General features: G+C 42.0%; 1 protein-coding gene across 1 annotated transcript in view; it reads left to right on the top strand.

The window, feature by feature from the left end:
* Positions 1 to 16,370, top strand: part of ITFG1 (integrin alpha FG-GAP repeat containing 1) — a 140,160-nt gene that overhangs the window by 28,139 nt on the left and 95,651 nt on the right. The window contains exons 7-8 of the mRNA XM_019643283.1: positions 389 to 415; positions 7,027 to 7,043. Of these exons, the coding sequence (XP_019498828.1) occupies positions 389 to 415; positions 7,027 to 7,043 (44 nt within the window). The remainder of the gene's footprint in view (positions 1 to 388; positions 416 to 7,026; positions 7,044 to 16,370) is intronic.

Genomic DNA, 16,370 nt, shown 5'->3' with positions numbered 1-16,370 from the left:
TATGTCTCTTAAAGCGTTTTTTTCGTAAAGAAGGAAAATGAAATGTAGCTCTATTAAAATTCACTTCATAGTATTGTCCCATTTCCCCTTTATCTCATTTTCAGAGTTTATTACCTATTAATAGATGATACCAATTAATTTCCTCACACCTTGGTAGCATTCTTCATACTCTGCAATCTGTCAACACAGCCCTAGCCCTCAAATTTTGACCTGCGAAGAGAGGAAAACACAGCGAGCTAATGAAAAGTGCAGGGAGAGGTGCTGTCTGTCCTGTCTGCTCTGGAAAGTTCTTCCCATTGTGGGGTTTATCTAGCCTGCCCCAGGCATGTGGCTGGAGGACTGGGCTTCTCCCTCTGATGACTGTTCACACAAACGTCTGATCAATAAGCCTTCCCTGAGCACTGTGAGAGCGCCAGTGAAGCCGCATTCTCGCTAGTGTCACTCGGGCTCCACTGGGTACACTGGAGAAGGACTAAGGGACACTTTTCAGATTATCATTCCGAACAGAACGCCTGCCAGTGGATTAAATGTGTTACCTGTCAGCAAGGACCTGATTTATTTGGGGGCATTATGGCTTTGGTGACCTTGTTTGGTGTCTAATTTATTTTCCAGGAAAGGAACAGAAAAAGCAACCTGAATCAAGTTAATATTTTCTTCTTAGAAACAGATTGCCTTGGTTATGTTGAGGCTTTTATAAATTACCATCATTACAGAAAGTAACTGGTAACTGAAGTGAGCCAAACAGACGTAGAGGGCAACTGAAAAAGCGGCACAAATTCCAAAGCTTGATTCCCTTCTTGCAGGGAGGAGTTAAAATGACAGAAGAAGTTTGGTGGCCCACGATTTAGTTTTCATGACTATTCCCAAACTGGAGCACTACAGTTTGCACTCGCATTTTCAACGCGGATGTAGATGCTTCTATTAATTCGGGCCTTTTTTTTTCCTGCCTCCTGCTTCCTGCCATTTCTTTGTTCCTCAGCTCCTCTTCGTAGACACTAGGAAGGAAGAGGGGAAATTCAGGCTTTTCAGGCTTTCTCTATTTTTAGTAGTTGAAGGGTGCGTGCGGCGATGCTGTTCAAAGCCATGTCTCTTGAAGTCTGAATTTCAGGCTAGCCCCGTCTGTGCGCCTGGTCAGACGTGGTGCCTCTGCTCCCCCCAGGGCCTTACTGCTCTTAAGAGGTGAGACATCAGCGAGGCACTCAAGAGTGAGGAAACTCATGCCTACAAGTGCTTCTAAGCTGAACAGACACAGGGCTGACAAGGCTCCAGTCAAACGGAAGGTAACGCCTCCTGACGCCAGGGCGCCCACAATCTCCCTGTTCCTCTGCCTTAGGTGCCGGCTCCTTGGCCTGCACACATGGTGACCCTGGCCTCCCCTCCGACTTCCATCCCGAGTCCCCGGCTGGTATCTGGCGCTCGCACTGAACTCAACTCGGCTCGCCGTCCCCCCACAGCGGGCCCTGGTTGTCCTCGGAAGGCGCCACGCCTTTGCTTCGGCTGTTTCTGGCCCTCGGGGCTTCTCATCCATGGCCCCGTTGACACACTGAGCTGGATCCTTTCCGCTGTGGAGAGTTGTCGTGCACATTGTAGGGTGTTTAGCAGTGTCCCTGGCCTCCACCCTCTAAATACCGGTAGTAACCAAAAACGTCCCAGGACATCACCAAATGTCCCCTGGGAGGCAAATTGCACTTAAAAATGCTTCCTGCCCTACATTTCTGCAAATATCCTACACCCTTGAGGCTTTGGTCGCCTAGCTACACCAACCGTCTTTCATTTTTCATTAGTGACACCTACCAGTTTCCCAGTTTACTGGAGACAGGACACTCTCAGGCAGTTGTCTAACTCCTACCATCATTTTAGATGATTTTGTCGCCCACTGAGATGTCCCAGCCTGGCACCATGACCCTCAGCACCTCAGTTCACTCCTTGTGTCTTGTAGATACCAGAAAATGTACTGTTCGCCAATCACTAGTCACATATCCCACCCCTTCCTGTCATCCAGGTGCCTTTTCAGCAAGGCCTCTGGGACCACACTGAGAGGCCCCACCCACTGACGGACCTGCTGGCCCTCCCTCTGTCCCCCACGCCTCTCCCTACCCACAGGTGCATCACAGTTTCTTGCAAATACTTCTCTCATTCTGTCACACCCAGACCCTCGAATCCTGGGCAAACCCAGCCATCTGTATACGAAACACAGTGAAATCCCTGAGCGAGGGGGCTGACCCTGGTCTCTGCCTCACGTTCGCAAGTCGAGTCCTCCTCGAGTCCTCCTCGATTCTGGCGCCTAGTTCCTGAGCTTTGTCTTGATTTTGTCCTAGTTTGAAATGGAAGCCTCCCTTCTCATCCTGATACATGTCAGGTGGTCTGCATCACTCCCTTCCCCTCTTTCCCTCCCCCTTCCCCTTCTTCCCCCCTCCCTCCTGCTCCCTTTGGAGAAGAAAGCAACGCACGCATTTCAGCAGCCTCTAACAGCTGCACCGGCTCCCTTTTGGCGCGTAGCAGCGTGTGTGCTTGGGGAAGCATCCGAGGCCGCTATCCCTCCCCCACCATATACTTAGGAAAATAAAAAAGGACAGAGTGTTTTCTGCTACTATAATATCAAGTAGACTAACGTAACGAAATAGTCTTTGGATAACTGAGTGGCTATAAATTGGGTCATCAGATACCTAAAACATCAGGCAGACTTTTACCAGGAGATGGATGGGACGTCTGGCAGCAGGTCATGTTACATGCTTGATACCTCCTCACACCTGCTGTCTGAATATAGATGTGTTCTTAATCCGATATCCAGGATTGAATACTGCTGACCAGAAACACAAATTGTCTTTTCTGCAAAAATGAAGCCTTTGAAACGCAGCTCTTTAGACATTTTGAAATTTTTATAATTAATAGAACTCTAGAATAGAAACTTCATTTTTAAACAGCATTTGGTTTCCTTAGCTACCAGCTCTTACTGCCTATATAATAATGAAAATAGAATTACATGTTTTACTTATATTATATAGTGTTTTCCATGTATTAGTATACCCCAAACAGTGGTTTTTAATCACCTAAAGATTTTTTTCAATCTTTATCAGTAATTGATAGAATTGTGCTACATTTTAACTCTCCCTAGTTATCTTTTAGACTGTAATACAGACTTTTAAATCAAGCTTGTTTGCTTGGGCACTTCACCTGATTTAGCATGTGTGACCTGCTATGTCTTCTAATCTGAGGGACAGTTTAGGGCATCCTGAAGCAGCACACATTCTGCCCATAAACATAAATGACTGTGTTAGTTCATCATATTTTTAATATCCCATGTGATGAATGTACAATAAATAGTTTAAGTTGTTTGAATTATGATCTAGTCATATTCAAGATGAACTAAGTCCATTTTTACCCNGACTCGGCTGGCCCTAGCTTATGTATTTAAAATTTCAAAAACTTTTAAAGCTTTTTAATATGAAAACTACAAACTTGAAAAAGTAGACAAAATAGTATGATATATGCACATTTAATTGTCACCTAGCTTCAACGATTATCAATATATGGCCAATCTTATTTCATTTGTACAACCTACCCAGGAGCCCTTACCATCCCAGATAATTTCAAAAAAATCCCAAACATATCATTTCATTTGTAAATTTTTCAGTCTGTATCTCTAAATGATAAGGACTTTTTAATTTTTTCCTTTTAAAAAATAATTTATTGAGGTAACATTGGTTAATAATTATATGTTTCAAGTGTACAATTCTATAATACGTCATCTGTACATTGCATTGCGTGGTCGCCACCCAAAATCTGGTCTCCTTCCGTAACCATATATTTGACCCCCTTTCCCTCTTCATCTTCCTCCCCCTCTGGTAACCACCATACTGATTGATGCCTGTGTCTGTGAGTTTGTTTTGTTTGTTCATTTGTTGCTTTCTGTTTTATATCCCACAAATGTGTGAAATCCTATAGTTCTTGCCCTTTTCTATCTGACTTACGTCGCTTAGCATGATGCTGTCAAGATCCATCCATGCTGTGACACTGTGGCAGTGTTTCATCCTTTCTTATGGCTGAGTAATATTCCATTGTGAATGTGTACCACACTTTCTTTATCCCATCATCCATTCAAAGGACAATTAGGTTGTTTCCATGTCTTGGTTACCTTGAATAATACGGCAGTGAACATAAGGGTACTTATATCTTTACAAATAAATGCTTTCCAATTTTGGGGGTTGATACCCAGATGAGGGATTGCTGGGTCATATGGTAGCCCTCCCTGTCTTAATGTTTTGAGGAGCTTTCGTGCAGTTTTCCATAGAGGCTGTACCAATTTACATTCCAATTTACTTGAGCAGTGTACAAGGATTCTGTTTTCTCCACATTCTCTCCAATACTTCCTGTTTCTTCTCTCACTGGTAATAGCTATGCTAACAGGTGTGAGGTGGTATCTCATTGTGATTTTGATTTCATTTCAACATGACCTGAAAATTTCTTTAGTATCACAAATATTTTTGCACTTATCAATTTCAGTAATTGTTTCTTGTGCCTCTATCTACTCTGAGGCATGATGCTAGAAACTAATGGTCCAAAGATGAAAAAGAAGATCACTTGACTCAAGTATTACAATATCTGAACCTCAAGGATGTCATCATAGCAACCCGTCACTCTTTTATGCTGTATTCGGAAGTTTCAACTTGACTTTTAAACACACTGATGTATGTCTGAAGTGCTTTTAAATGCAGCTGAATTTCAGACCTTGGTGCGCATCAACACTCAAGAGTGTTTGTTTGTAATACGTTTCAGTGGAGCTGGGCAAGGTTCTTATCCCTCTTTCCTGGCACACCATTGGCCATCTCATGGCTTTAAGCATCACCTGTGTGCTAATGACTCCCAAATTTGTACATCTCCAGGCTGGACCTCCCTCTAGCTGCCCACACCACATGTCCAGGCTGCCAGCCCGCCATCTCTACATCTATGTCTTTGTCTGATAAGACGTCTCAGACCATGTTTCCTAAACTGCATCCCTGCCCTTTTACTTGTTTTTCTTTTTAATTAAATTTATTGGGGTGACAATGGTTAGTCAGATTACATCGGTATGCTCTTTTACGTCAAACCTCCTTAACCCACAATCTCCCCATCTCATCAAAGGGCAGCGCCATCCACCCAGCTCCTCAGTCACAAGGCTGGAGTCATCTGCGCAGCCTCTTTCTGTCATACTCCACAGCAACTCTGTGAGGAAGTACTGTTCGTTCTGCTTTCAGAGCATATCCACAGCCTGGCCACTTTACACCGCCTCCACCATAACCATCCTGCTCCATGACAATGTCATTTCTCACCTGAGTTACCCCAATTGCTGTCCCCTGCTCCCATCTTTGTCCCCCACAGTCTGTCTTCAACACGTGAGCTGCTGTGATCTTTAAAAATAGAAATCAGGTCATGTCACTCTTCTCAAAGTTTTCCAGTGGCTTCTTCGTCTCATTTAAAGAACTAGCCAAATTCTGTACAAAGGCCTACCGACCCCACATGCTGGGGCCCTCCATCACCTCTTTGACCTCTGTTCTGTGTTCCCACTTGAGGCTTTGCTGCTCCTTGAACACTACAAAGCAAGGCCCCGTCTCCAGGCTCGGGTCAAGTAGCTGTTTCCCCTGCCTGGAATATTGTTCCTCCAGATACCTGTCTCACCTCTTTCAAGTTATTTTTCCAAATGTACTTCCCATCCTTCCTGTGTTCACCTGAATGTCATCTGATTTCTCACGGAGGCCTGCTGTGCGTTCAGAACGGTACCTCTTGAGGACCCCCTTACCCTGCTCTGCATTCGTTTCTCTCCAAAGCCCTTTCATCATATTCCGGAAGTATAGCATTTGCTAAAAGACTACTCACTTACATTTTACTGTATCTTCTCATTCTATAGCAACTCTGTGTTCTAAAACTCTGTGAGGGCCAGGGTTTTTGTTTATGCTCTTCTCCGTCGCTTCTCTGTGCCTGGGCCAGGGCCAGCAGCAAACGGGGACTTGACGGGTATCTGTTGAACAGATAGGCACAGTTTGGGCAGCAGAACGGAACCTGAAGACAGCTAGTATATTTTTAAGTGCTCAAACTATCCCTGATGGTTAGGCCTCTATCAGCGAAAGAGTTAATAGCCAACAGAGGAAGCTCTTGATGAAAATGGTGTTGGTTTGCAGAAAGTCAAACATGTATTTTTTAAGGGATTTTCTTTTAAAATTCAGGGGGTTTCTCAGAAATGTATACAAAGCTTAGCAACTTTGGCTGTGGGAGTTTTATCTGCATGGGTATAGAAAATAATGGAGACTTTTTTCAAGAACTCTGCCCATTTTTCTAAAAATACAAATTAAACCCATAAGATATTGTGAGGTTATCTTATAAATCCCTTTGAAATGCATTCAGTTTGAACTGATTCAAATTCTGCTGTAAATAATAGTTGATCTTTATCGGCAAAGATGAAGAGACCTGTTTACTAAAAACTGCAGCTGTGTCTCTGATGTTATCCTTATATTCTCTGATAAGGTTAGGACACCAGGGAGACAGAGTACCAAGAAATGGTTTTATAAGCACTCTGCAACTTCTCGGATGCTTACACACGTTCATTCCTAAACACGACTGAGAGAAACTTTGGAGATATTAGTCTGCTGTAGCAACATCACACTTGCTGATTTCATAACTATTCGTACCAATGATTAGAACCTGGGCTTGAGCCTGTCTCACCTTCCCCCCCAAAAAAGCCTAGCAAAGTCTTAATCTGATGATCACTGTGTCCTTTTTGACAATAAGAACCCACATAGAGGACTACGTGACCCCACTGACAGAGATGGTTAGTCAGTATCGGTAGACCCGAGGCCTTCAACCCCTGAAAATATTAGAAAAAGGCAACTGACTTTCCAGTTGGAGAAACACACAGTGGTCACATGAGGTAAAACAAAATCTTGTTTGAGGAACCATGGGCCTACGTACCGGGTGTTAAAACTGTACTTGATACACGTATGCTGCATGAAATAGGGAAATTTTATAGCTGATAACAACTGGGAAGAATGTGAGGTTTCTCATGTTTTTCTGTTGGAAACCATCGTCTACTAAGGTATGTCTCTTAAAGCGTTTTTTTCGTAAAGAAGGAAAATGAAATGTAGCTCTATTAAAATTCACTTCATAGTATTGTCCCATTTCCCCTTTATCTCATTTTCAGAGTTTATTACCTATTAATAGATGATACCAATTAATTTCCTCACACCTTGGTAGCATTCTTCATACTCTGCAATCTGTCAACACAGCCCTAGCCCTCAAATTTTGACCTGCGAAGAGAGGAAAACACAGCGAGCTAATGAAAAGTGCAGGGAGAGGTGCTGTCTGTCCTGTCTGCTCTGGAAAGTTCTTCCCATTGTGGGGTTTATCTAGCCTGCCCCAGGCATGTGGCTGGAGAACTGGGCTTCTCCCTCTGATGACTGTTCACACAAACGTCTGATCAATAAGCCTTCCCTGAGCACTGTGAGAGCGCCAGTGAAGCCGCATTCTCGCTAGTGTCACTCGGGCTCCACTGGGTACACTGGAGAAGGACTAAGGGACACTTTTCAGATTATCATTCCGAACAGAACGCCTGCCAGTGGATTAAATGTGTTACCTGTCAGCAAGGACCTGATTTATTTGGGGGCATTATGGCTTTGGTGACCTTGTTTGGTGTCTAATTTATTTTCCAGGAAAGGAACAGAAAAAGCAACCTGAATCAAGTTAATATTTTCTTCTTAGAAACAGATTGCCTTGGTTATGTTGAGGCTTTTATAAATTACCATCATTACAGAAAGTAACTGGTAACTGAAGTGAGCCAAACAGACGTAGAGGGCAACTGAAAAAGCGGCACAAATTCCAAAGCTTGATTCCCTTCTTGCAGGGAGGAGTTAAAATGACAGAAGAAGTTTGGTGGCCCACGATTTAGTTTTCATGACTATTCCCAAACTGGAGCACTACAGTTTGCACTCGCATTTTCAACGCGGATGTAGATGCTTCTATTAATTCGGGCCTTTTTTTTTCCTGCCTCCTGCTTCCTGCCATTTCTTTGTTCCTCAGCTCCTCTTCGTAGACACTAGGAAGGAAGAGGGGAAATTCAGGCTTTTCAGGCTTTCTCTATTTTTAGTAGTTGAAGGGTGCGTGCGGCGATGCTGTTCGAAGCCATGTCTCTTGAAGTCTGAATTTCAGGCTAGCCCCGTCTGTGCGCCTGGTCAGACGTGGTGCCTCTGCTCCCCCCAGGGCCTTACTGCTCTTAAGAGGTGAGACATCAGCGAGGCACTCAAGAGTGAGGAAACTCATGCCTACAAGTGCTTCTAAGCTGAACAGACACAGGGCTGACAAGGCTCCAGTCAAACGGAAGGTAACGCCTCCTGACGCCAGGGCGCCCACAATCTCCCTGTTCCTCTGCCTTAGGTGCCGGCTCCTTGGCCTGCACACATGGTGACCCTGGCCTCCCCTCCGACTTCCATCCCGAGTCCCCGGCTGGTATCTGGCGCTCGCACTGAACTCAACTCGGCTCGCCGTCCCCCCACAGCGGGCCCTGGTTGTCCTCGGAAGGCGCCACGCCTTTGCTTCGGCTGTTTCTGGCCCTCGGGGCTTCTCATCCATGGCCCCGTTGACACACGNCTCTGTTCAGTAAAAAAATATTTATTTTTAATGAAATGCTTTACCATAAGACCCTTCTTTTCCCAAGACTTCCCATTTGAAGATGCAATGACTATTTTTAGAAAGCACCAGCAAATTTGCAAGAACCACTGTGTGTGTGTGTGTGTGTGTGTGTGTGTGTGTGTGTGTGTGTGAGTGTGTGTGTGATGTCACTTCGTTATTCAACAGCCATTTGAACACATACGATTTCCAAGCACATAGGAACCATAGAGCTATAAAAATCAATTAGGCTTGACTCCTCCCTCGAGCAACTCAGGAAGGCCAGATAAGAAACCAGAATATCATGGAATATTGTAGTAACCGTGACAATAGCGACATCTTTGTGGAGTGGCAGTGAAGGGAACGCTGTTCCTAGGGAAGGATGGCGACCTTTGAGCTAATTTTGAAGAGTCGGTTCACAGGAGGCTGTGAGGTGAAAGGGCCCTGCAGAGAGAAGTTCCTCCAGAGAGGTAGCAGGAAGTGAGCCTGGGCACGGTAGGTAGGCCTTCGCATGACAGGTGAGGTTACCCTGCCCCCCAGGCCTTCGCGTGACAGGTGAGGTTACCCTGCCCCTCAGGCCTTCGCGTGACAGGTGAGGTTACCCTGCCTCCCGGGAGACAAGGAGTGAGCTCAGACGTGCTCTTCTCTTCCGTTGTTAAATCGTGCTGATGGCCGTGTGGGGGTGCATGGGAGAAGGAGAGGAGGTGGGCTGTGGTGGGTCACCACCCAAATCTCAGGTGACGTTAGGAGGTTTCCCGAGATGAGTATGGAAGTATAAACACTTCAGTGGGAATGTGCATTTGAGGAAAGAAAGTATCTTCATAAACGACTACATCTCTGTAACCACAGGCAAAGCACCCCTAGTGTGGTGAAAATTCATGCCGAGCTATTGGATACATTGGCAAGAAGGCTGGGTCCACATACTTGGTGGTAGGAGCTTTGAGTTGAACTCATGAGAAAAGTGAATAGCTTCCTGGGGATTCTAGGAAAATCTTTGTTATAATTATCACATGAATTAGCTTCATTAAATTCATATGAAGTCTTTACAGAAGACATTAAAATAGGAATGATAGTTTTCTAAACATTTAATGGGGGAAAACCTCTTCTTTAAAGTAATCATGGTCTTCACATCACTCTGAATAATTTTCATTTTTTTATAGCACAAAAGAATGTTTTACTGTTCCTGTGAATCCACTCATCATTTTGAAATTTTCTGTATTCACTAAGTAAAATAGCCACTATGCAAACATAATAGATGCTACTACTAGAATAGGTGTGCAGTTCACCTGGCCTTGCATTAAGAGGAAGTTTGATGTAACTGCCAACGTATTGATGTTTTTTTNGAAGATGTTGGTGTTCATTCAGGATCTGAAATAAATAAATCCAGCCCCGGTTTCTTTCTTACAACAGAAGCACTTCTGCTAATGATTGGACTGGTGAGGAAAGGCAGGCGGGAGTATGCTTCTGTTTACCCAGCATTGCGGTCTTGTCATCATGTGAGCCTGTGTTCAGAGCCTGCCGTCTGAGTCTCCGTGTGTCTAGTGTCCAGTCTCTTAAGTGAGAGGCAGTCCGAGCTCTCTGTAAGCATCACGAGTCTTCACTGTGGTCCCAGTGCTTCAGGACAGGAAAGACAAAGAAAGGGAAGGGACGTCTAGATAGAAGGTGATGTGCTTAAAAAGTGAAATTTTAAAACAATTCCTAGAAATTGAGACATCTTCCTGAGAATAGTATCTTGTGAATGGGGACCCCATTCAAACAAGTTCCTCATATCATCGTCCTAAATTAGTACATCTGTACAGAATATTATTTGGCAGTATTATTTGCTATAGGGAATGTAGGAAGGTAGGGTTGGTTTTCTGCAAACAAATGTAACCAAAGCAATAATCTATCAGAGGTTTCAAGTTGAGTCTCTAGATGTTTTAAATTTTTTTTTCCATACTGGTTAAAATGCTTTGAATTAGATTCCAATATTTTTTAAATACTGGATTTTCATATTAAAAATCATGTTTTCACAACAACAATTGGCTGGAGCTAATCGGTCACCATCCTTTTTGGTCAGTGATGGGCTCTTTTTGGTTGATCTCAGTCCCCTCATTCCTACTGTCTCTCATCCTGAGACCCTTAGTCACTTAGTGTGTGTGCCCTGTGCCTTTTTACTATTTGATCATCTTGGCTATTTAGGTGAGGGCCTCATGCCTTCCAGTGTTTGAGTCGGTGACCTCTGAGACTGCAGTTGAATTCTGCTGCCCAGGGGAGGACTTGTTGGCATTCGCTAGTTTCTCTTAGTGATTGCAACAGTCATGTGACCTTCAGCGGACCTCTTCATGAACAGTGGAAGCAGGTGAAAGACATTTTTATTCCACCCTCTTATGCTGCCCGTTCACTGATATATCCAGGCCTAAGAAAAACTGGACAGCACCGCAGAGCAGGTGTCACCATGAGCGAGGCAGAGCCGCCTAGCTCAAGCGTAGCAGCAGTACAGATTATGATACTGCTTTGAACCATTCTCTGTGGAAATGTCTGAAGCTTCCAGAAAATACTACAAGTGTTCTATTAACTGTATTTTCCCAAAATGAGCCATAGTATTACTCCTTTAGAAATACAATGACTATCATCATCCAAGGAGACTTTCTTTATGCAGGAACTCTAAATGACATATGAAGATGTTTTCAGAATTTCCACTGGAATATTTTTCTTAAAACATTGACACTTCACACTGAAAGGATACAGTGCAGTCATTAAGCTTTATTTTCATTTTGCCTAACATGGTTTAGTTCACATAGTCAAACTTTCAATATAAATTTCTAAAACTCCTTAAGGCTTCCTTTTGATGCCAACTTGAGCCAGAGGGCTCTTCATTTGAAGGGAAGGCTGTGCTTTACTTGGCAAGGATGAAAATGCAGCAGTTTAATCCTTCCAAGCTATGAATGGAGATAATTGAAGCCTAAACCATTTAATGTTTTTGTACACACTTACTTGCCTATGTGTCTGTATTTTCTGGGTGAGAAACTGCATGTGCATTGAATATTTTCACTATTCTTGTTAGAAGAATCTAATGAAAAAGGATGTAATTGAGTTGGGGTTTATATTTCCGAGTTTTTCACTAACTCATGATGTGATCTTTTGTTAAGGATTGTTTCTTCAAGTGAATACCAATGATGTCAGCTAACATGTTGTTTCCATTACCATTTTTAAATTAGTTTTTAAGACAGGAAGGGCGAGCCCATATCCAGAATAGGTGTCTACTGTAAAATGAATTGCTGCCACCTCTATGATGGAGGGGTCCAGTGTAATTACCTTGCCCCAGCTCCCCCCTATTCTGGCCCACGCTGTAGTCCTTCCCCTCCCCCACATCATGCTCCCGCAGAATGTAGACTCAGGCACGCTCGCCTGGCCCCCACCAGCGCCTGTTGCCCTCGCCTTGGGCCCCGTTCAGGCTGCAGNATGGGATTATTCTGCCATGTTAAATATTCTATAAGTAAAATATGAAAAATTTACAGAATATCAGTAGAACTTTCCTATCTGGCTTAAGAAGCCATTCCACTCTTATTTTTGGTACAGTGTTTTAGTTAGGTTTTCAATTTTAAAAGGTGAAGATCTGATTCTCATGTAAGGCCCTTTGACATTAAAAAAGAAAGGTTAAATCTCTTCTCATTGAAGGGAATACTCTTAACATGATCTCTAAAAGCATTCTACTATTACAAATCACATTCTACTTTTACATTCTACTTTTCCAAGGCAGAGAAGACTGTAAAAAGAAGTTTAATTAAAGATTTATTTGTCACTATAAGGTTTGCTATTTGCATTACAACTGTCTACTTTCCATATCATTAAAGATATACTTTCAAAGTTAACATTAAGTTTCTTAAATTAATTCATGTAGATATTTGAAAGGAAGCTTTAATGCATTTAACATACACTTAATTTTCATGTTTAATCACTATTATACTTGTTTCTGCTTCAACAGAAATATATTTATAATTTCACGTGTGAAGTTTAGGGACTAAACTTCAAATTCCATAATCTTGAGGAAATTACTTTTCAGAATTATCATTTTGTACAGCTTGAATAGATATGTGATTAATTTTTGTAATTGTCAAGTGTGCTTAGAGTGTATATTACATTAAATAGTAAACTTTACCTAATATTTGTTTTTGAATGAGTTAGAGGCCATGAGTATGTCTCATTTTAATAAGTTGCTTCAACTTGAAGTTTCTTAACGATCTGATTATTTGGTGTTCATTTATTCCGTATGTAAAGAACTTTATATACTATAAAATGTCGTGTGCCGGTCGTGTTAGCATCTCACTGCGGTCATAGCATAACTTCTAGAGCTACGTGATTCCCTTCAGGCTTCTGATGAGCACAAATGTCACCTCAGTGGAGCGCTCCCCAGACTCACCCTGGCGCTGCGTACCTCCACCAGCTCAGCGCCCCCACACGTGTTCATGATTCAGGCAGACACATGGCCACGTTGTGTTTGTTTCCACACTTGTCTCCTCCAGGGACAAAACATTCCTTGAAGGCAAGGAACACTCCTCATGTGTGTTTCTCTAATGCCTGAGTGCCAGGTATATAGGGGACGCTTAAAAGATGTTAAATGAGTGGGTGGGTATGATGTGAGAGGAAAGAAAAATGCTAAAGGTCTTTTAGTCTAACCACATCACTTGATAGGGAAGGAAATGAAGCCCAGAGAGGTTAATGCTTTGCTTTACTTTATCCAAGTTATTGGAATTTATTACACTTTTTAGTATTTTATCACTACACTACTCTAGATTCAGCAAAAATATTCCCTTCCAGTATGTTCCAGAAATGATGTGGAGAAACCATGGAGATGGATTATCTCGTTAAGGCCACTGTTAATAGTCTGCAGGAAGTTCCTCGCTGGGGCTTAGAAAGGAAACTGAGACCAGTTAAGAAGAGAAGGCAGCACACAAATCAAGTTTCCACACTGGATGGGGCATAGCTGCCCACTGTTAGAGGTTTGCTTTTGAGTGACGACGAGTTTCAATCATTTTAAATAACTTATTTTGTATCTTTAACTGTCCCGCCCTTGGATTTACAAGAGGAATTATCTGCTAAACTCTGCTGACCATATGTATTGTGGCTTGCAGTTCATTCTGACATAGCAGTTAGACTGGCACCTTCTACTCATAAATTTTAGAGCATTCATTCATCACCATGATTAAATTGTGCCGTTTAAGAAATAAATTACTTTCAGGTTGAATTTGATTTTAAATGTCTAGCCTCTGTTTTTGTGAGCAAAACTGAGGTTTCTTCTCTAACCTAGACCCCCTGAATAGGAGCCCATCATGCAGTGAAAATTAAGAATTCTGTTAAAAGTGGAATAACTCAGGAGACAGAAATGTATAAAAGATACATTTGGCGGGAAAAAAATTTAACATCGATATAGACTGACACACAGTCTTCATTCAGAGGAAATAAGCGCTCAGAAATCCAAGATGCCATGTTTCAGGTACCAAAAGGGCCAGTTTGTGGAGAGTAATCCTTGTGTACGCAGCTGTTTAAAAATTAGCAAGTAAGAAATCCTTATAAATGTGTAACTTAGGCATAGGCGGACATGATAAGAAAGGATGAGGGGTTTGGAATGAAAGGGACTAAGGGAAGTAGGGAACCTTATTGTGTAAACCGAACGGATGCAGACTTACTTGATTGCCCGAAGGAAAAATAGCAGACCAAATGCAGTTCTAAAATTTGTATTATAAAACCTTCATTGAAGGAAATGTACTTCAATGAGAGTGGATGGAAAATCTGAAAATCTCAGTGATGATTAATGCCAAGGCCCCATTCTCCAGGACCCTCCATCAAGTATTATCATCTCTAATGAATGTTTTACCTCTGGCACGCAGCGTCTTCCAGAAGATGGAGTGGCTTCTCCTATTGGAAGTTTGAAGTAATGTCTGTTAACCCACAGAAACATGACAAGGTTGGAAATATTAAAGCTGCAAACTCCCCCGGGTTCTTTAAGACCCTGACCTCATAGGAGCAGAGGAAGCATGTGACTTTATTTGAGATACAGATAGAGCACCAGAATTCAAACTATTACTAAGTTTTTAAAGGTTATTAACTTATCATAATCACCTCGATTACATTTCTCTTAAAAATTCAACAAACAAGTTATAAATTCCTTATGCTAAAAATGTAGTAATTAAAGTGTATCCATTCCACATTNGAAAGTAAAATTAACAATCAGCTTAAGTCACTTAAAAAATGTTTTGGCAAGATGTTTACATTTCTCTCAGTAGAAATTATCTGCAGTCATAATGGACTCGTACTTCACATTGCATATTGGCATGCAAAACAAAAACGTCTGAAAGGAAGTGTTTAGTTGCATCCTGCGTACCCTTTCCCTAAAACCAAGAGAGCTAATTTTGCATTAATGTTTTTTTGAAGGCAAGATGAAATCGTGGAGTAAGAACAAAATTTTATTTTTAATGACTGGAGATGTCATTTCATTCTTTTAACACCAGGACTCTCAAATCTCATTGATGGGAGTTGGGGGCTTTGAGGCTGCCTGAGGACGCCTTTAGTACCCATGTTTACAAATACAAAGTAATTAAAATGTGGGGTAAAATGAGCTAAAAGCACGTGGGATGCCTTTTACAAATTAGAAGACCATCTTTTTTTTCAATGTGGTTTTGAAAGAACCTTCATTACAGGGCTTTTGGCAAGCAAGTGGGCCATTCGCCTCCCACTCCAGGAAGACGGTGGTCCCTGGGACGTGGCATCCAGTCAGAGCTCTCAGAGGCAGTGTGCCTTTTTCATTCCCTTGGCCTTTACCGCAAGTGAAATTGAATTTTGTTTCTGAAATAAACTTTAAAGTGGAATTAACCACGTCTCTGAGTCAGGACAGATTAGAAAGCAAAGCCAGCAGGAAGGCGGAGCAGGATGAGGTAGTGGCAGTTGCTGACTCCTGAGCATCACAAGCTGTCAGCTGACTTACAGATACATAATATTTCCCATCAGTTTCATGATGATGCTCAGTAGGCCAAACACACACATGTTGTTTTGGTTTTTTCCCTTTAAAGCAGCACAGAATTTATCTGCAGGATAGCTCGGTTAGACCTAACTTGAGATTTTTCTGTCCTTTTAGGCCAGAGTTAATGTTTTTACAATCCTTAAAAACATAAAGCAGATGAAAGAATTAAATGGGTTCTCTTACAAAAACATTCAGAGTATGAACTACTAATCATAAAATCTTGAGGCCTGAGCGCCTGCTGCTGTTGAGGAAACCTTTTCCCATTGCTTACAGAAGCATCTCGGTAACACTCCTAGAATAAAAGGTAATCCCAGTGTGCATACCAAGGTGTGGAAAATGTTCAGTACCCCAAAGGATGAGTCCTAATCCATTTTCATAATCAAGAACTCAATTTACTAAATTAAGAGCTGTATTTTAAATGACACTGACCTATTAATGTGTTACGTTTGCCTATGATTTTATTCATCCCCCAAACAACCAAATGTTTGATGAAATTTGTTATAATTCAGTGGTTTTGTATTTAACTTTACTTTTATGGTAACATCAAGTTACTTTTTTAATGAAAAATTTTTAATTTTATTTTACTTTTTATTTATACACATAAAAAATTTACCACCTAACCTTTTTTAGTGTACATTTCAGTGGCATTAAATACATTCATAATGTGGTTCTATCATCACCACCATCCTTCTCCATAACTGTTTATCTTTTAAACTCAAATTCTGTACTCATTAAATAA

This window comes from Hipposideros armiger, unplaced genomic scaffold (assembly GCF_001890085.2).
Source record: "Hipposideros armiger isolate ML-2016 unplaced genomic scaffold, ASM189008v1 scaffold_4, whole genome shotgun sequence".
Taxonomy (NCBI): domain Eukaryota; kingdom Metazoa; phylum Chordata; class Mammalia; order Chiroptera; family Hipposideridae; genus Hipposideros; species Hipposideros armiger.
This window is presented reverse-complemented; position numbering and strand designations above follow the sequence as displayed.